At 52.4% G+C, this 20,107-nt stretch overlaps 1 protein-coding gene across 1 annotated transcript in view; it reads left to right on the forward strand.

Annotated features, from left to right (window-relative positions):
• Nucleotides 1–19,531, forward strand: part of ADCK4 (aarF domain containing kinase 4) — a 24,277-nt gene extending 4,746 nt beyond the window's left edge. Inside the window, exons 5-15 of the mRNA XM_011983699.1 lie at nucleotides 2,394–2,471; nucleotides 7,191–7,313; nucleotides 7,458–7,543; nucleotides 8,781–8,921; nucleotides 9,014–9,095; nucleotides 9,882–9,975; nucleotides 12,423–12,564; nucleotides 12,700–12,807; nucleotides 14,984–15,049; nucleotides 18,009–18,095; nucleotides 18,683–19,531. Of these exons, the coding sequence (XP_011839089.1) occupies nucleotides 2,394–2,471; nucleotides 7,191–7,313; nucleotides 7,458–7,543; nucleotides 8,781–8,921; nucleotides 9,014–9,095; nucleotides 9,882–9,975; nucleotides 12,423–12,564; nucleotides 12,700–12,807; nucleotides 14,984–15,049; nucleotides 18,009–18,095; nucleotides 18,683–19,021 (1,346 nt within the window). The 3' untranslated portion in view covers nucleotides 19,022–19,531. The remainder of the gene's footprint in view (nucleotides 1–2,393; nucleotides 2,472–7,190; nucleotides 7,314–7,457; nucleotides 7,544–8,780; nucleotides 8,922–9,013; nucleotides 9,096–9,881; nucleotides 9,976–12,422; nucleotides 12,565–12,699; nucleotides 12,808–14,983; nucleotides 15,050–18,008; nucleotides 18,096–18,682) is intronic.
• The last annotated feature ends 576 nt before the right edge of the window (nucleotides 19,532–20,107 follow it).

Consider the following 20,107-nt stretch of genomic DNA (forward strand, 5'->3'; position numbering starts at 1 on the left):
GTTGGCCAGGATGTTCTCGATCTCCTGACCTCGTGATCCGCCCACCTTGGCCTCCCAAAGTGCCAGGATTACAGACATGAGCCACTGCACCTGGCTGCTAATTTCTGTATTTTTAGTAGAGACGGGGTTTCACCATGTTGATCAGGCTGGTCTCAAACTCTTGATCTCGTGATCCACCTGCCTAAGCCTCCCAAAGTGCTGGGATTATAGGTGTGAGCTATCGTGGCCGGCCTGGTTCAGGTTTTAAAAATATAGATTCACTCGCTTGAACCCAGGAGGTGGACATTGCGGTGAGTCAAGATCGTGCCATTGCACTCCAGCCTGGGCAACAAGAGTGAAACTCCATCTCAAAAAAAAACATATATATATGCATAGATAGATAGATAGATAGATAGTGAAACTCCATCTCAAAAAAAAACATATATATGCATAGATAGATAGATAGATAGATAGTGAAACTCCATCTCAAAAAAAAACATATATATGCATAGATAGATAGATAGATAGATAGATAGATAGATAGATAGATAGATAGATAGATAGATTCACAGTCTGCAGAGGTAGTCGAAGGCACTGGTTAGAGCTTTGGCACCAGGCTGCCCAGGGATCAAGGGATGACTCTGCTATGTCCTTGCTTTGTGATGTGACTCTCGGCAAATTATTTCACTTATCTGAACCTCAATTTCCTTTTCTGTAAAATGAAAGTTTTTCTGTAAAATATATTTTATGAAGGTGGAGACCTCATGTAAGGACAAAAATTAGTAAGTGCACAGAAGGCACTGGGAACAGCCTCTGACATGTAGAAAGGACACAGAAAATGCCAGGTGTGGTAATTGACAGAGATGGTGACAACAAAAGGAGAGAGACCTGAGATGTCTTTAGGGGCAAGAGGAGAGGTAGCAGAGGAAATCAGAGATGGACAGATAACATCGAAGGGAGGAAAAGAGAAAAAGAGACCTAGATAGGACAAATGGGGAGAAGGGAAGAGAGGCAGAAATAACTGGCTTAGAAAAGGAGAGGCTAAGCCTGGTAGCCCACACCTGTAATCGCAGCATTTTGGGAGGCCAAGGCAGGAGGATCACATGAGTTCAGGAATTCCAGACCAGCCTGGGCAACATAGTGAGACCACGTCTCAATATAAAATTGGGTGAACATGGTAGTATGCACGTGTGGTCACAGCTACTTGGGAGACTGAGGCAAGAGGATCACTTGAGCCCAGGAATTTGAGGCTGCAGTGAGCTATGATGGTGCCCCTGCACTCCAGCCTGGGCGACAGAGTGAGACCCTGTCTTTAAAAAGAAAAAGCGAGATAAGCAGAAAGAAGAGGAGGTGTGGACAGAGAAAGAAGAGTCACCAGAAGACAAAGGGACCTGGGACAGTTGTTTTGGGGCCTTCTATTTTCTGAGACGGAGTTTCGCTCTTGTTGCCCAGGCTGGAGTGCAATGGTGTGATCTCGGCTCACTGCAACCTCCACCTCCCGAGTTCAAGTGATTCTCCTGCCTCAGCCTCCTCAGTAGCTGGGATTATGGGCATGCGCCACTGTGCCCGGCTGATTTTGTATATTTAGTAGAGACAGGGTTTCTCCATGTTGGCCAGGCTGGTCTCGAACTCCCAAGCTCAGGTAACTTGTCCGCCTTGGCCTCCCAAAGTGCTGGGATTACAGGCATGAGCCACCGTGCCTGGCCGAGGGGCCTTCTTAACCTTGGCTGCACATTAGAATTATCTGAGGTGCTTTTTAACAAAGCACAAATTCCCACGTCTCAGGCCAATTTAATCAGAATTTCGGGAGTGGAGTCTGGGCATTCATTATATTTACTGGAGCTCCTCTGGTAATTGGAATGTGCAGTCAGGCCTAAGAACTGCTGGGAGGGAGACAGAGACGTGGAGAAAGGGTTAAAGAGGAAGCTGTGCCTTAAAGGGAGCCCCGTGCAGGAAGAAGAGTCAGAGACTGATTTGGAGACAGAGATACAAAGAATTGGGAGACAAAGCCGGGTGCGGTGGCTCAGGCCTGTAATCCCAGCACTTTGGGAGGCCAAGGCGGCAGGATCACCTGAGGTCAGGAGTTCGAGACCAGCCTGGCCAACATGGTGAAACCCCGTCTCTACTAAAAATACCAAAAAAATTTAGCCAGGTATGGTGTACGCCTGTAATCCCAGCTAGCAGGGAGGCTGAGGCAGGAGAATCACTTAAACCTGGGAGGTGGAGGTTGCAGTGAGCCAAGATTGTGCCACTGCACTCCAGCCTGGGAGACAGAGCGAGACTCCATCTCAAATAAAAGAAAAAAAAAAAAGTTGGGAGACAAGCATTCTTGGAGAAAAACCAGGAAAGGAGAGTGGGTTAGGTGCGGGGCAGCCCAGGCAAACGGTCTCTCATGTTTTTCTCTTTCCCTCCAGGACTGGCTGTGGGCTTGGGGCTGGGAGCGCTGGCTGAGATGGCTAAGAAGTCCCTGCCAGGAGGTCATCTGCAATCAGGTGAGTGAGCCACACTGCCTGGGTTCAGATCCTGGCTTTGCTGTGTGACCGGGGGCAAGTGACTTCACCCCTCTGAGCTCCAGTTTCCTTATCCGGAAGATGGAAGTAATGATAATTTCCCCACCTCTTAGAGTCATTGTGAAGTGCTTTGAACAACCCTAAACCACTATCAGGGTCATGATTAAGAGAAGCATATTAGATTTCTTTTTTTTTTTTTTGAGATGGAGTCTCGCTCTGTCGCTCAGGCTGGAGTGCGATGGCATAGTCTCAGCTCACTGCTACCTCCACCTCCTGGGTCCAAGTGATTCTCCTGCCTCAGCCTCCTGAGTAGCTGGGATTATAGGCCCATGCTACCACGCCTGGTTAATTTTTGTATTTTTACTAGAGACGGTTTCGACATGTTGGCCAGACTGGTCTCAAACTCCTGACCTCGTGATCCACCTCGGCCTCCCAAAGTGCTGGGATTATCGCATGAGCCACTGCGCCTGGCCACATACTAGATTATCTGAGAAAAAATTGAAGCCATTGGGAGTTCCTAACTCGGAGCAGGAGCGGAAAGCTGAAAATAGAAGTGTCAGCAAGGGTCTGTGTACTTCAGAGATGGAATTAGATGTGTAGCATTTGCAGTTATAAAAAATAAAATAAAAAGCTGAGGGTAGGTGGAGGATCCCTCAACAAGTCAATGTCTTGAACAAGTGGGGGTGGATATTCTAGATTAAGAAGAGACGAAAGAGACATTATTTGACAAATGGAGCATCTGAACCATGATTGGATATCGCTTTGGAAAATACAGCCATGAAAGACTTTTTGGGGACAAATGGAAAATCTGAATATGGACTGGATGGCAAATTTTAGGGAATCAGTGTTAATTTTCTTACATGTGATTATGGTACTGTGATTGTGTAGGGGAATATCCTTATTCTTAGCAAAGCTTAAGTGCAACTACATGTAAGTGGGTCAGCATAAAATAATAATAGTAAGTGTGTGGGTACACACACAGATAAAGCAGATGAAGCAGAATGGTACCATGTTGAATCGAGGTGGAGGGTGTGCGGGTGTGCAGGTGTTCACGATATCATACATGTGACTTTTCTGTTTGGATTTTTTTTTTTTTCTTTTTTTTTGAGACAGGGTCTTGCTGTGTCACCCAGGCTGGAATTCAGTGGTACGATCACGGCTCACTGCAGCCATGACTTCCCCGGGCTCAGGTGATCCACCCACCTCAGCCTCCTGAGTAGCTGGGATTATAGACATGTGCCACCACGCCTGGCTAATTTTTTGTATTTTTTGTAGAGAGAGGGTTTTGCCGTGTTGCCCAGGCCGGTCTGGAACTCCTAGCCTCAAGTGATCCTCCCTGCTCGGCTTCCCAAAGTGCTGGGATTACAGGCATGAGCCACCACACCCAGCCTGGATATTTTTTTCAAAACAAAAAGTTGAGGGTAGGTGGAGGATTAGGGTTTAGGTAGGACCAGCCTGAGTCTACACCCAACTCTGCCACTTCCATGCTGTGTGACCCAGGGCTAGGTGCTGCACCTCTCTGAGTCTCTTGCTTTCTCACCTTGAAAATTAAAGGATTGATAGTTCTTACTTCCTGGTGTGATTGTGGGCATTCAGCCAGAGAATCCACAAAGACACTTAGGATTTTGCCTGGGACAGGGCTAGATGCTGCACCTCTCTGAGTCTCTTGCTTTCTCACCTTGAAAATTAAAGGATTGATAATTCTTACTTCCTGGTGTGACTGTGGGCATTCAGACAGAGAATCCACAAAGATACTTAGGATTCTGCCTGGAACAGCTCAATAATGACCTCAATAAAATTTTATTTTATTTCAAATTTTAAGAGAGAGAGTCTTGCTGTCACCCAGGCTGGAGTGCAGTGGTGCAATCATGGCTCACTGAAGCTTTGAACTTCTGGGCTCAAGAGATCCTCTTACCTTGGCCTCCTAAAGTGCTGGGATTATAGCTGTGAGCCACCACAACTGGCCTTCAAAATTAATAAAAGCCTAAGAATTGCTTTGTTGTGCTGTGCTTACTTCAGCATCACATATAAATAAAAATTGAAATAAGACAGAGAAGTTAGCATGGCCTCTGTGCAAAGATGACACACAAGTTCATAAAGTGTTCATATTAAAAAAAGAAAAAACGCTTTGCTAAAGCTGAAATGTAATTTGCATATAAACCCAGGTACACATACCTGTAAGTGTATGGCTTGGTGCATTTTCACCAAGTAGATATGTCTGTACCCACAGCAAGAAACCCTAGAACAGCAGCTCTCAAACTGCTTGGACTCAGGATCCCTGCATACCCTTAAAACTGATGAATGGATGAATAAAATGTGATATGCATACGATGGAATATTATCCAGCCATAAAAAGGAATGAAGGGCTGACACATGCTCCAATGTAGATGAATCCTGAAAACACTAAGTGAGGCCGGGCACGGTGGCTAACGCCTGTAATCCCAGCACTTTGGGAGGCCGAGGCGGGTGGATCACCTAAGGTCAGTAGTTCAAGACCAGCCTGGCCAATATGGCGAAATCCTGACTCTACTAAAAATACAAAAAATTAGCTGGGTGTGGTGGCGGGCGCCTGTAACCCCAGCTACTTGGGGGACTGAGGCAGGAGAATTGCTTGAACCTGGGAGGCGGAGGTCGCAGTGAACCGAGATCGTGCCATTGTACTCCAGCCTTGGAGACAGAGCGAGACACTGTTTCAAAAAAGAAAAAAACACAAGTGAAAGCAGCCACACACAGAAAAACCATATATTGAATGATTCCATTAATATGAAATGTACAAAATAGGAAAATCTGTAGGGACATAAAGTAGATTAGTGGTTGTCTGTCAAGGCCTGGGGAGATTGGGGAAAATGAGGAGTGACTGCTAATGGGTATAGGATTTCTTTCTTTTTTTTTTCTTTTTCTTTTTTTGAGACAAGGTCTCACTCTATCACCCAGGCTAGAGTGCAGTGGTGGGATCACGGCTCACTGTAACCTCTACCTCCTGGGTCCAAGTGATCCTCCTGCCTCAGCCTCCTGAATAGCTGGGACTATAGGCGTGCACCACCATGTCCGGCTAATTTTTGTATTTTTTATAGAGACAGAGTTTTACCACTTTGCCCATGCTGGTCTCAAACTCATGAGCTCAAGTGATCTTCTCGCTTCGACATCCCAAAGTGCTGGGATTACAGGCATGAGCCACCACACCCAGCCAGGTTTCTTTTTTGGGTGGTGTGACTGTCCTAAAATTAATTCTGGTGATGCTTGCACAACTCTATGAATATACTACTAATCACTGAATTATATAATTTAAATGATAAATTATATAGTATGTGAATTATTTCTCAATAAAACTGTTAAAATTAGAATGAGCCCCCAAAGAGCTTGTTTATGTGGGTTATAGTTATTGATGTTTACCATATTAGAGATTAAAACTGAGAAATTTTTAGGTCAAGTGCAGTGGCTTACGCCTATAATCCCAACACTTTGGGAAGCTGGGGCAGGAGGATCTCTTGAGGTCAGGAATTTGAGACCAGTCTGAGTGACATAGCGAGGCCCCATTTTTACAGACAGTAAAAATATTAGCCAGGCATGGTGGTGCACACCTATAGTCCCAGCTACTCAAGAGGTTGAGGCAGGAGGATCACTTGGGCCCAGGAGGCTACAGTGAGCCATGATTGCACCACTGCACTCCAGCCTGGGTGATAGCATGAGACACTGTCTCAAAAACACAAAAGAATACAGAGATATTTTTAAAATACAAGAGTACACACGTACACATTCCATCAGCTGTCAGCCTGATGATGTCCTCACATGTCCTGGAGCCTCTGGAGAACTCCAGTGAACGTTCTTAGAGACATGAGAGCAGAAAAGGGAAAATAACATCTTAATGTTATGATGAAAATAGTTTGATCTCTCAGACCCCTCTGAACGGTGTCAGGGACCCTCAGGGGCCCCTGGCCCACATTTTGAGAATCGTTGCCCTTCTCATGTCCCTACCTGGTCACTCCCCTCACCAAGGGTGACCTCTGTCTTGGCTCCTGGACCCTGGATTTGTTTGGCCTTGTTTTGCTCTTTATATCAGCCTAACCGGGTGACGATTTCACGCACCCGGCTGCTTTCACTCAGCATTACATTTTTGAGACCCGCCTGGGCTGTTGTATGTAGTGGTAGCTCACCGATTCAATACTGTAGTAGTTACTCTTTGACTCTCCTGCAATTTGTTTTAATTTATGTTTATTTCTCTTTTTTTTTCCAAGACAGGGTCTTGCTTGGTTGCCCAGGCTGGAGTGCAGTGGTGGCTCACTGCAGCCTCAACCTCCTGGGCTCAAGCAATCCTCCTGCCTCAGCCTCCTGAGTAGCTGGGACTACAGGCACATGCCACCATACACCCAGAGACAGGGTCTTGCTTTGTTATCCAGGCTGGTCTGGAACTCCTGGACTGAAGCTATCCTCCTGCGTTGGCCTTCCAAAGTGTTGGGATTACAGGCGTGAGCCAACAAGCCTGGCCTCTGTATTTCATTTTAGCCATTCCTGTTGGTGTGCAGATGGTATATATGTTTTTTTAATAGAAAAAGGATGTCATTATTGCCCAAGCTGGTCTCAAACTCCTGCATTCATCCTGCCTCGGTCTCCCAATGTGCTGGGACTACGGGCGTGGGCCACCAGGCCTGGCCGCAGTGATGATATTTGTGGTTGTAATTCTAATGGTTGTTCTCTCCCCAGAGGGTGGTTCTGGGCCGGACTCCAGCCCCTTCCTGTCGGAGGCCAATGCCGAGCGGATCGTGCAGACCTTATGTACAGTTCGAGGGGCTGCCCTCAAGGTTGGCCAGATGCTCAGCATCCAGGGTACAGCATGACCCTCGACCCCTGACCCCTGACCTCACTTCCACCCCAGCCCTACCCACCGACAGGCCCCAACTTCAGATACTCACATGGGGGTCCCTCCTCACCTCTTCGCTTACTGCCCTCCTTGTTCCACTGTCTCCCAAGACAACAGCTTCATCAGCCCTCAGCTGCAGCGCATCTTCGAGCGGGTCCGCCAGAGCGCCGACTTCATGCCCCGCTGGCAGATGCTGGTGAGTGCCCGGTGGGGGAGGGCGGTGAGGGAGGCAGGCTCCATCTCCTCCGACCTGCCTGACCCTCCTGGCTTCACTGCCTCACTCCCTCCCTCTGAGCCTCACTTTCTCCAGCTGTAAAATGGGGATAACCAAAGTACACACCTCCTAGCATTGCTGTGGTGATTAAAGGAGAGAACAGCAGCCTGACCTCTCAGCATCAGTTCCCTTCCCTGGGAAATGGTGATAGTGACAACCACACCCACATCATAGGGTCACATAAATCAGTTTACACAGAGCACTGAGAACGGCCCGATTCACCATGAGTGACATGCAGGTGTTAGCTGTGATTATTACTGTTTTTTTAATTAAAGGAGATCGTGTCTGTAAATAGGTTGGCACGGTGCCTGGCACCGAGTAAGTGCCCAGGACATGAGCTGTTCTAATAACTGGGTAAGGCATGGAATCCAGGATTCTGCCACCCACCTGCCCTCCCATCCCTGTTCTGCTTACCTGCCATGTGGCCCCAGGCAGGTACTGACTCTCTCTGGGCCACTTTGAATAGGATCTGGCCCACAGGAAGCCCACTGTGAATTTTAGCTCTTCTTGATCACATTAACTGTGAGTTAATAATACCATATAAGAGCATAATAAAGGATGGTTGACCACGTGTGATGGCTCATGCCTGTAATCCCAGCACTTTGGGAGGCTGAGGCTGGAGGATCGCTTGAGCTCAGGACTTCCAGACCACCCTGGGCAACATAGTGAGACCTTGTCTCTACTAAATATAATAACAGTAATAATTAACTGGGCACAGTGGCACGTATCTGTAGTCCCAGCTACTCAGGAGGCAGGAAGATGACTTGAGCTGGGGAGGTTGATGAGTGAGCCGTGAGGGTGCCACTGCACTCCAGCCTGGGCTACAGAGCGAGACCCTGTCTCAAAAAAAAAAAAAAAAAAAAAGAGGATTGTTATGAGTCTTAACTATAAATAATAGCAATCCCCACAACAGCCCAGGGAGTCCAGGTTCAGGGCACACAGGCTGGGCTGAGCCTCACAGTCTGCCAGCGCGGGCCTAGTCGCTTGCACAAGGGAATTCTCTCTGAGCCTCAGTTTCCTCATCTGTAAAGGGGGTGGCAGCTAAGAGCTTAGCCCAGGGCCCTGCGTGTGGTGAGTGCTGGGGTTATCAACACGTAAAGCACTCAGCCTGGGGAATGAACTCTGCCGCGATGATGACGGCTGTGACCACTCCCCGCAGAGAGTTCTTGAAGAGGAGCTTGGCAGGGACTGGCAGGCCAAGGTGGCCTTCTTGGAGGAGGTGCCCTTTGCCGCTGCCTCAATTGGGCAGGTGCACCAGGGCCTGCTGAAGGACGGGACGGAGGTGGCCGTGAAGATCCAGGTGAGAGGGGAGGCCGGGCAGAGTAGAGGCGGGCACCCTGCTAACCCAGAGGAATGACTTCCGCCTTCCTTCCCTCCCCTCTCCCTTTACAGTACCCCGGCGTAGCCCAGAGCATTCAGAGCGATGTCCAGAACCTTCTGGCGGTACTCAAGATGAGCACAGCCCTGCCCGCGGGTGAGGCGCCCACCCACTCCTCTGCTGACCTCCCGAAGGGGCTGTGCCCACAGAGAGCAAGCAGGAGGGGGAGCCCAGAGAAGAGCACGGGCAGGGTGTGCTGGCGTCATGAGTGGGAGTGTGAGAGACAGAAAGGACACCAAGGCAGGGAGAGCCCAGGGAGCATGAGCAGGTGTGAGAAAAGCCTCACGGATTTTAACAGAGCCTGGGAGAGACGGGAGCCCAGGGCCAAGATCCAGCAGCAGACTCGCAGAGGGTGTGCATGCAGCGAGCAGGGTTGTAGGTGCGGCAGAGCAGAAAAGGACAGTCCTGGGGATGGCACGTGAGGAGGTGCCTGAAGAAAGGAGGGCGGGTTGTGTTTGTGTAAGAGACGGAGAGGGACAGGGAAAGCCAGGCCCAGAAGCGAGATTCAAAGGCAGTGATCAACGTGAGAGTGAGTATGAAAAGGAGACAGAATAGGGGCGAGCGTGACTCTGAAAGATCTGCCAGGGACTGGGGTGCAGGCACACGCAAGAGACAGAGCCCAGGAAAGGCTTCAGAAGACCCCGGGAACCCCGCGGTGCTGTGAAGGATGAGGGAAATGTGTAGACAGATGATACGATGCAGGTCAGAGGCCTGGAGCAGGAGCTGCAAGGGAGACAGGAGAGGGACAGATGTGGGTTACAGGCCTGGAGCAGGAGCTGCGAGGGACAGTGCGGGAGGCAGAAGAGGGAGGGTTGGCAGGAGAAGGCATCCACCAGTGGGCGCGCCCCGGGCCCTTCCCCGGCTGACACGCCTCCCCCGCAGGCCTATTTGCCGAGCAGAGCCTGCAGGCCTTGCAGCAGGAGCTGGCTTGGGAGTGTGACTACCGTCGTGAGGCAGCTTGTGCCCAGAATTTCAGGTGAGCTGAGTCCCCTGGGCTTCCCTCCTTCCTTCCCTCCCAGGCTGGTTGAGAAGTAGCTGCCCCCTCAGCTTCTGGCAGCTGGAGCTGTGGGGTGGGGCAAACTCTCTCTTTCAATCATTGGTCATCCACCCGTCCACTCATCCATCACTTTGCTTACTCCCTTTGTCCTCTGTGAGCTTGGGCAGGTCACTTCCCAAGCGGCAGTCTTCTCTGTGAGATGGGCCACATACCCACTGTGGTCCGACACGGGCACTTAATTACGCGATGACACACTCTTACCTCCGCTGGACTGACGGAGACCAAGGAGCCCACAGCACTGGGAGGTGGAGAGAGTGGGCTCCACAGCATCCCTTCTGCACCGCGGGTTGGGGGAGAAGGTGGTAGAAGCATTTTGAGAATAGGTTGGCATCATCACATAAGCCCTTATATTCACGAACTCTGCAAGCCAACGATTGCCCTCCCTGCTGAACACTCTAGGGACCCTTATGCCAGTATACACCATCAGACTATTCTAGAATGCTCACAGCAGCTCTGTCTGCAACAGCCCCAAACTGGAAACAACCCATATCCATCAAGTTTATCCAGCAGGGTGGACAAAGCAGCAATGCTGTATTCATCTGTGGAATATTTCGTAGCAGTGAAAATGCATGAACCATGGCTATGTGGAATAATGTGGTTATATCTTGGAGACATCCCGATGTGTAGCAATTAATGGCACCTCAGTGGGATCCTCCACAGTGTGGCTCACACATTTATTGACAGCCTGAAACGTGCCAAGCTCTGTAGACAGACAGTGAAAGATCAGTAGAAGGCAGTGGTTAGAAGCACGTACTCTAGACTCAGATGCGGAATGAAATCCTGGGTCAGCCCTTACTGGGTTGCATGGCCTGCATCCATACAATCTGTACAGTAGTTTCCAGAGAGCATCCACTCACTGTGGAGTGAGGATGAAAGGGGAGTGTGCCAGTTAAATGCCCAGTATGGCTCTGGTTCATGAGGAGCAGTTCAAAGATTTTTATCAACAAGGACAAAAATACAAACCCCAAAGGAGGAGTTTGAGGAGGAGAGTGTGAAGTGGGGTGATGGGCCAGAGACCCCCGATCCCCACAGGATTCCCCGGTGCCCTTAGGGTAAAACCCCACACTACCCTCCTGTTCCCCCTCACTTTCCTCCAGCCATCCCATGGGTCGTCAACCAGAGGCCTCGCTCATATTCTCTGCCTCCCAAATCTTACATGGACATACTTATTTTATTTCTTTTGAGACAGAGTCTCGCTCTGTTTTCCAGGCTGGAATATAGTGGTGAGATCACAGCTCACTCCAGCCTCGACCTTCCAGGCTCAAGTGATTCTCCCGCCTCAGCCTCCTAAGTAGCTGGGACCACAGGTGCAGGCCACCGTACCCAGCTGATTTTTGTAGTTTTTCGTAAAGACGTGGTTTCACCATGTTGCCCAGGCTGATCTTGAATCCTGGGCTCAAGCGATTCTCCCACCTCGGTGTCTGAAACTGCTGGGATTACAGGTGTAAGCCACCGCACCCAGCTAACACACTTACCTCAATCTATAATCTGTCTGCTTGTGAGAGTGTGGTCTCGGGGTTGGGAGCCAGGTCCAGGGACTGGTTCATTCACTCCTCTGTCCCCAGCATCATTTAGCACAGGGATGGACACAGAGGATTCTTTCCTGTTGTTTACCTGTGTTCAGAGTAGTGATTGCAAGGAGTGACCCATGGGTATCACTATAGACTTCACAGATTTTGATACCAGTGACTACTATGGGGATGAATGAATTAATAAATTAATGAAAAAAGTAATGCAAAGGCTGAAATACACCTGAACTCATCCTTCTGGGGCAACCAGAAGTCATAGAAGGGTTTCAGGTAGGGAAGTGGTAACTGGGTTTCCAACAGCACCCAGTTTAGGGACAGGTGCAGAGTAGGCACCTTGGAGATACTTGTTAAATCTCAGTCCAGGCCGGGCGCGGTGGCTCAAGCCTGTAATCCCAGCACTTTGGGAGGCCGAGACGGGTGGATCACGAGGTCAGGAGATTGAGACCATCCTGGCTAACACGGTGAAACCCCGTCTCTACTAAAAAATACAAAAAACTAGCTGGGCGAGGTGGCGGGCGCCTGTAGTCCCAGCTACTCGGGAGGCTGTGGCAGGAGAATGGCGTAAAACCTGGGAGGCAGAGCTTGCAGTGAGCTGAGATCCGGCCACGGCACTCCAGCCCGGGCGACAGAGCGAGACTCCGTCTCAAAAACAAAAAAAATCTCAGTCCAGCCAGGTGTTGGTCATCACCCAGGGCAGACAGCAGCAAGAGATGGGCAGGAGGGAGGGCATGGCCCCTACTGTTCATGGAGGACTTCTGAGAGCACAAGGAGGAGGCCTCAAGCTGGGTCACAAGCCTGAAGCTCGAAGTTCCCTTCCTCCCTTCCCTCATGCCCCAGGCAGCTGCTGGCAAATGACCCCTTCTTCCGGGTGCCAGCTGTGGTTAAGGAGCTGTGCACGACACGGGTGCTGGGCATGGAGCTGGCCGGAGGAGTCCCCCTGGACCAGTGCCAGGGCCTGAGCCAGGACCTGCGGAACCAGGTATGCCATCTGGTAGCACAGTGGGAAGGGCATGGCCCCAGGGCGGGTGGGCCAGGCTCATGGTCCCTCTCCAGGCCAGCGAGGGTGCCACAGGGGAGATCACACTAAGATGCCTGCTACTCCTCCCCACCCCAGATTTGCTTCCAGCTCCTGACGCTGTGTCTGCGGGAGCTGTTTGAGTTCCGATTCATGCAGACGGATCCCAACTGGGCCAACTTCCTGTATGACGCCTCCAGCCACCAGGTTGGTTCCTAGTGATGTGTGTCAGGGTACATTTGCTGTTGTAACGACTATTCCTTGATATTTCGGTAGCTCAACACAATAGCAGTTGATTACCCCCACAACAGGCAGGGGTGGCCCTTTTCCAAGTGGTGATTCAGGGACCCGGCTCCTTCCCTTTTGTGGTTTTGCCATCCCTGGAGCCTCGCAATGCTCTGCTTCCCAAGGAAAGGGTAAGAGAGATTAAGAGGGTAGCCCCCTGCCTAACTGCTTTGGCCAGGAGTGGAAAAAGTAATGCCCAGACTAAATACACTAAGCTCATTCTAGGGCAATGGACATACCACTTTCATTGCCATTCCATCAGTGAGAGCTGGACACATGGCCTGCCTAGGTGCAAGGCATGCTAGAAAATGGAGTCCCTGGCTAGGCAGTGGTTCCCGGTGGCAATGTGACAGCACAGAGGGGAAGTACAGCTTTTGGAAGGCAGTTAGCCATCGCTACCACACTCGTCATCCATACAGAACACGCCATCACCTGCCCCTGCCTCTTGATAGCAATAAAAAGACATCCCTGACTCTTGCCTTCTCAGAGTGCCCAGTCCAGTGCGGGGGGCCTGGCACCACACAGTGATGACCTAGAGTGGTTCGTACCAACCACAATGAGGAGCACAGGCCAGATGGGTCAGGACCTGGATAGGGGAGGCACAGGCAGAGGGGTGAGGGCTGGAGTTGGGGGAGGCACAACAAGCTATGGGATCCCAGGGAACGTGCCTGACTCACTGTGGGGTGAGCAGGGATTAAGGGAGGCTTCTTAAAGCAAGTGCCATGAAAGCTGGGACCACTGGGAGGCTGAGCTGGGAGGAATGCTTGAGCCCAGGAGGTCGAGGCTGCAGTGAGCCAAGATCGTGCCACTGCACTCCAACCTGGGTGACAGAGCAAGACTGTCTCACAAAAAAAAAAAAAAAATGCTGAGACCAGAGTTGAGCATGGTGGCTTATGCCTGTAATTCCAGCACTTCGGAAGGCTGAGGCAGGAGGATCCCTTGAGGCCAGGAATTTAAAACCAGCCTGGGCAACAAAGGGAGACCCCCGACTCTATTAAAAAAAAAAAAAAAAAAAAAAGGCTGAGACAGGACAGGGGAGAAGGAGACAACCATCCAGAGAGCAGAGTGTTCCCAGCAGAGGGCAGGGGGCGTACAAAGACCTGGAGGGAAGGTTTGGACCTGCAGGCTTGAGTGTTGGTGGATACATTGTTACCTTTATCAGGGGTTGCCAACTGGTTTTCCAAAGTGTTCTATCTCCATTTTGTCCCCAGAGGGGTCTTTCTAAAGCACAAATCTGGTCAAGATATCCCTCCCACAGCTTCACAGCCCCCTCAGAATCAAGTCTGAACCCTTTGCCGAGCATCCTGTGGCTCCACTGACTCTCCAGCCCCAGGCCTTTGCCCCTTCTTTCTCCACAATGTGCATACACCGTGTCCCCTCCTAGGCTCATACCCCAGAGATATGTTTACTCAACTCCAAGTGATAGGAGTCCTGACATCAATTTATTGGTTTTCAACAGCACTTTTTTTTTTTTTTTTTTTTGAGACAGAGTTTGTCTCTTGTTGCCCAGGCTGGAGTGTAATGGCGCGATCTCAGCTCACTACAACCTCCACCTCCCAGGTTCAAGCGATTCTCCCACCTCAGCCTCCCAAGTAGCTGATGCCCACCACCATGCCTAGCTAATTTTTTGTATTTCTAGTAGAGATGAGGTTTCACCATCTTGGCCATGCTAGTCTTGAACTCCTGACCTCATGATCCACCCACCTCGGCCTCCCAAAGTGCTGGGACTACAGGCATGAGCCACCACGCCCAGACGGATGGGGAGTATTTTATATTTTAGGCTGGGTGCTGGGTGGTGGGATTTGTGGGTATTCATTTTACTTTTCTGTATATTTTATTATGCTCTTGATTTTTTTTCTGGGTCTAAAATTTGTTATTGCATAAATAATAAAAACCTTCAGCTGCCTTCTGGGGGTAGCTGAAGATGTGTGAACATGAAGATGTGGAGATGAGGCCAGGAGCCCAGTCAGGCAGCCAGGCAGGGACTCTGGCAGGAGCGGGCAAGGTCATGGGGAGGAAGACAGATCCTGGCTGCCCCAATAGACGGTGGGCGTGTGACTGGGATCCCAGCATTCCTTTCACCATTCCTTGCTTCCAGGTGACCCTGCTGGACTTTGGTGCAAGCCGGGAGTTTGGGACAGAGTTCACAGACCATTACATCGAGGTGAGTCTCCCCCAGACCCCAGAGCCTCTGAAAGGCTGAGGCTCAGGCCATATACTGAGGCAGAGGAGTAAGAAGGAGAAATGCAGTTTCTGGAATTAAGAAATAACAAATAATAGTAATACTTGTAGCAACTAGCACACACCAAGCACTTAATATGTCAGGCTCCATCTTTAGTGCTTACGTATAGTAACCGATTTAAACCACACAGCAACGCAATGCGGTAAGGGCCATTTTTAGGCCCATTTTACAGATGAAGTAACTAGGTCCTAGAGAGATTAAGTCACCTCCCCAAGATCACAGCAGACTTGGGATTCAAATTCAGGTAGTCCAGGTCCAGAGTCCAAGCTTCCAACCACTGCCCAGCTCCCTCCTAAGAGGAAGGCCCACAGTGACCATCTTGTCACCTCTCCAGACCCCACGCTGTCCAGGGCCCTGGTGTCCAGCCCAGGTGTGTGTCCCTGGGGGCAACTGTCTACAGGAGGCGCTTCCTCACGTACTCTGCTCGTCTCTCCCACCCACTGGGGTCAGTTTGTCTTGGAGGCTGCAGAGAACACCATTTCCTTAATTGTTGAGATTAGACATTTGCCCTGGGTCCTCTAATCATGTAGCCATCAATCTAAACTTTTTTCTTTTCTTTTCTTTTCTTTTTTTAATTGAGACAGAGTCTTGCTCTGTCGCCCAGGCTGGAGTACAGTGGCGCGATCTTGGCTCACCACAACCTCCACCTCCTGTGTTCAAGCGATTCTCCTGCCTCAGCTTCTCGAATAGCTGGGATTACAGGCGCATACCACCACGCCCGGCTAATTTTTGTATTTTTAGTAGAGATGGGGTTTCACCATGTTGCCCAGGCTGGTCTCGAACTCCTGACCTCAGATGATCCTCCTGCCTTGGCCTCCCACAGTGCTGGGATTACAGGCATGAGCCCCCCTGCCCAGCCAATCTAAATGTTTTCTGACCCCTCTCTGTGCCCAGCTGTATTCTAGGCAAAGCTGGAGACACAGCAGTGACCTGGGCCCAGCCTAGGCCCCTCCTCACAGAACTCATAGTCCAGTGAGGGGACAGTGAGGACCCAGCATGGATAAGGCTGGGATGGGGGAAGCACAGGAGACTGTGAACCCAGAGGAGGAGCCTGACCCAGCCTGGGGAGCCAGGGAGGGCTTCCTGGAGGAGGGATTGTCAGCGTCGGGACCTGAGGGATGAGGGGGGCCAACTGGGAAAAGGCTCGGAGGGTATTCCAGATAGACAACATGTGCCAAGGCCAGGCGGTGATAAGGGATATTCCCATTAGAGCAGCACTTCTCAGACTTGGATGTGCCTGTGAAGCCTGGCGATCCTGTGCAGGTGAAGATTCTGGTCTGGAGGTGGGCGTAAGATGCTGTGTTCTGACACGCGCCCACGTGATGCCAAGGCTACCCGTATGGGGACCACACTTGTAGTAGTAAGGCCCTAGAGGACCCAAAGGAAGCTCCCATTCTGACTGGGAGGGCAGGTGGGGGAGCAGCACAGGAGCCAGTGACGAGGCTGCAGCAAATCACTGTGGATTTTGGAGGCCGCGCTCTGCAGCTCGTACTGTATCCAGGTGCTCTGCAGAGCCATGGAAAAAGATTTGAGCAGGGAAAGGATGCAGTTAGAATTTGAAAACTCCCTCTGAATAAGAAGTGGTCTCTAAACCTGGGGGCTGGGAGCCCGGGGCAGCTGTGGAGAGGGGCAGAGGGGTGGCTGGGAGATGCCCAGCTGGTAATCCATGGGAGCAGACAGGCTGGAAGTCAGCGATGGAGGTGTCCAGGGCCTGGGGACTGGGGGGGCCACCTCTGAGATGGGAACAGGAAGAGGAGGTGATAACCCCTTACACACGGGCCCGTTGGGGCCCTCTCCGCAGGCCACTGAGGCACAAAGCCAAGGCCCTTCAGGTAGCTGGGACATTTTGCTCCCCACTGACACCCTCCCCTCCTACCCCGGCCTCAGCCTTTGCCAGTTTATAAAAGCCCCATCACACCGGCTTCTGAGGACCACAGGCCTGACAGATGGCCAGACAGGCTTGGGCAGGGGGGGCAGAGAGGGAATGGAATTAATCCCGAACCCCTCTCCTTACAAAAACGGGCAACCCAGTGGTAAGGGGTGTGACCCAGGTTCCAGTCCCTATTCTGGGCCTGCTTCCCCTTCTGTGAAATTGGGACCCCCATGCCCACCTCTTAATAATGGTAGATTATAATATTTTCGGTGCTTCCTGCATGAGACACAGCGCCAGGCATGCCACAGGCATCACCTTTATCCTCCCAACAGCCCCATGAGGAAGACACTTTTAGCATCCCCACTTCACAGATGAAAAAGTGGAGGCCCAACAGGCCGGCAGGTGGCAGAGCTGGGATGGAGCCCTAGCCAGCTGGCCCCAGCTGGGTGTCTGTCTATGCCCACAACTCCTGCCCTGTGTGTATGAGCTTATGGCTGGAGAGCTGCTCTGCTCCACACACTCATTTGCTAAAGCAAGGTTCACCCAGGGCCTCCTGAGCACCAGACCCTGTGCCCCATGCGACTACACCCAACTGGGATCCTTGCTGTCACAGGGCTTAAAGTCCAGTGCAGGAGACAGAGAGGTGGCCCCTGGCAACTTTGGATGCGGTTCTGGGTCACGCTCACACCCGTCCAGTTGAGTGTTTGGACCCACCAGCAGCCCTGACACTTGTTCCTTGCACTGTTTCACTGTGGCAGTTCCCGGGCAGGCCCCACATTGCCAGCTAGGTGGGCAGGATCCCTGCCCACCTCCACTCCAGGCTCTGGAACAGTCTTTAAGGGAGTCACAGACCGGCAGAGTGGGGAGCAGGAAGCTTCCAGGTGAGGGAGGGCCCAGGCAGATGAGAATGGAGGTGGGTACACGGGAGGCCCAGGCTTCCAGCTCCTCTTCTTCAGAGCCCCCTTGAGCCCCGGCCTTTGTCCCTCTAACTCCCACCCGTCTCCCCAGGTGGTGAAGGCTGCAGCTGACGGAGACAGAGACCGTGTCCTACAGAAGTCCAGAGACCTCAAATTCCTCACAGGCTTTGAAACCAAGGTGGGGAGACACTGCAGGAGAAAGAGACGGGTGTCTGTTGGTGGGGTACAGTGGGGGGCTGCTTATCTCCACTGAGGAACGCGAGTGGGGTATGGGGCATGTCTATACCTGGGGACTGGGGCTTTAGGAGGGGCTTGTCTCTACTAGGGGGAATAGAGGCTCTCTGTCTATACCCAGGCAGTGGGGGACTCTAGGATGGATGCTTATTCTTGCTGGGGGCTTTGGGGAGGAGTGGGAGGAGTGGGGGGAGGCGGCGGCCTGACTCCTCAGGAACCCTGGGAACATGGGCACTGTGGATCTGTTCAGGAGGGGCAGGGGCCGCTTCTCTATTGTAGAGAGAGTAGAGGGCGACTTGTCTGTTGGAGGCTCTGCGGGGAAGCGAGGGGTGCTTACTCGGGGAATAGGGAGCTGCTTGTCTAGTCCAGGTTCTAGAAGGAGCGGAAGCTGCTCACTCTTGGGGGAGTCCGGGCTTGTGTTGATGGTGGAGACTGGAGGGAGTGGAGGCTACATGTTGCTTCTGGGTTATACAGAGAGCTCTATGTCCACACTGGCTGCCTTTGCTGTCCCCCCCGCCACCCCACCCCCAGGCATTCTCCGACGCCCACGTGGAGGCAGTGATGATCCTGGGGGAGCCCTTCGCCACCCAGGGCCCTTATGACTTTGGGTCGGGGGAAACTGCCCGCCGCATCCAGGACCTCATCCCGGTGCTGCTGCGGCACCGGCTGCGCCCCCCACCCGAGGAGACCTATGCCCTGCACCGCAAGCTGGCCGGGGCTTTCCTGGCCTGTGCCCGTCTCCAAGCCCACATCGCCTGCAGGGACCTCTTCCAGGACACCTACCACCGCTACTGGGCCAGTCGCCAGCCAGACGCAGCCACTGCCGGCAGCCTCCCCACCAAAGGAGACTCCTGGGCAGGTCCCTCATGACAGCCTCCATGGGGGATTCAGTCCCCAAAGCAGGCCATACCCTGCTGTAGTGCCTCTTAGCCCTTCCCCGTCTGCCCTGGGTCAGGGGAGCCCCCTGGGCTTCCCAGTCTTGCCTGGCTCTCCTCCTTGGCCCAGGAGCTCAGGATCCCTGGGGCTGGGGAACTCCCAACTTCGTGCCCTAGATCCTGCACCTCCCCACTCCAAAGTGGGCATCTGGGAACTCTAAGCCAGGGAAGCAGTTAACTTATCTGTGCCAACATTTGAGGGAGCCTTGGGCCCCTGCATGCCGTTTTCAGATCCGGACTCATCAGGGGGAGCCCTCACCTCTGCCTCAAGTCTGCCGTGGAAGGCGAGATGGTGGTCCTGGAGGCAGTCCTCACCTCTGCCTCCCTCGCTCCTCCAACAGCTGCCTTCTCCCGGGTTCCAGCCTCTCAGTGTGTTGGAGAGGTAGGGGTGCGGGGGGAGGGGGGAGCTGAACCTTCAATCGGAATAAAAGCAACCCTCCCCTTCCCCCAGCTCTTTTCTCTGCGCTAGGGTTCCGGGGAGAGGGGGAGGAGCTCGCCAGCGGCCTCCAGGTGCAGATGGCCAGCCCCCCCACCCCCTTGTCTGAAAGCCCCAGCCCTGCCTGTGCCATCTGTTGCCGGGAACCTCCTTCTCGCCTTCCCCACCCCCCCACGTGCTGACCACCTGCTCTAAGGGCTGTGGCAGCTGAGGCCTCCCCCACACACAGTGCCTCTTGGCTGGAGGCTCCCTCCCCTCGCTCCCGGCAACCTCGCCTTTACTAATGGGCTCTAATGTCCCTGCCAGCTGCTTTGCCAAACCCACAGGATTGGCGTAGGGGGCGGCGGGGGCGCCGCAGCGTCCAGAACCACGCCCTGGTCCCAGCCCGGCGCCCCCGTTCCCAAAGCCGAACCGATCGCGCACCAGGACGCCTTGGTCTGTTCACACCCCCTCCCCTTGCTTGCAAAAAGTGCCTCGTCACCGCTTCTGCCCGCCCCCGCCGGGCTGGGAAACCATGGGGTTAGCGGGAAGATTTGGGGGTGTGGGGCGGCAAGGCGCCTCCAGAAGCAACTCTTTCGGACGCGG

The sequence above is a fragment of the Mandrillus leucophaeus genome, unplaced genomic scaffold (genome assembly GCF_000951045.1).
Source record: "Mandrillus leucophaeus isolate KB7577 unplaced genomic scaffold, Mleu.le_1.0 Scaffold106, whole genome shotgun sequence".
Taxonomy (NCBI): Eukaryota; Metazoa; Chordata; class Mammalia; order Primates; family Cercopithecidae; genus Mandrillus; species Mandrillus leucophaeus.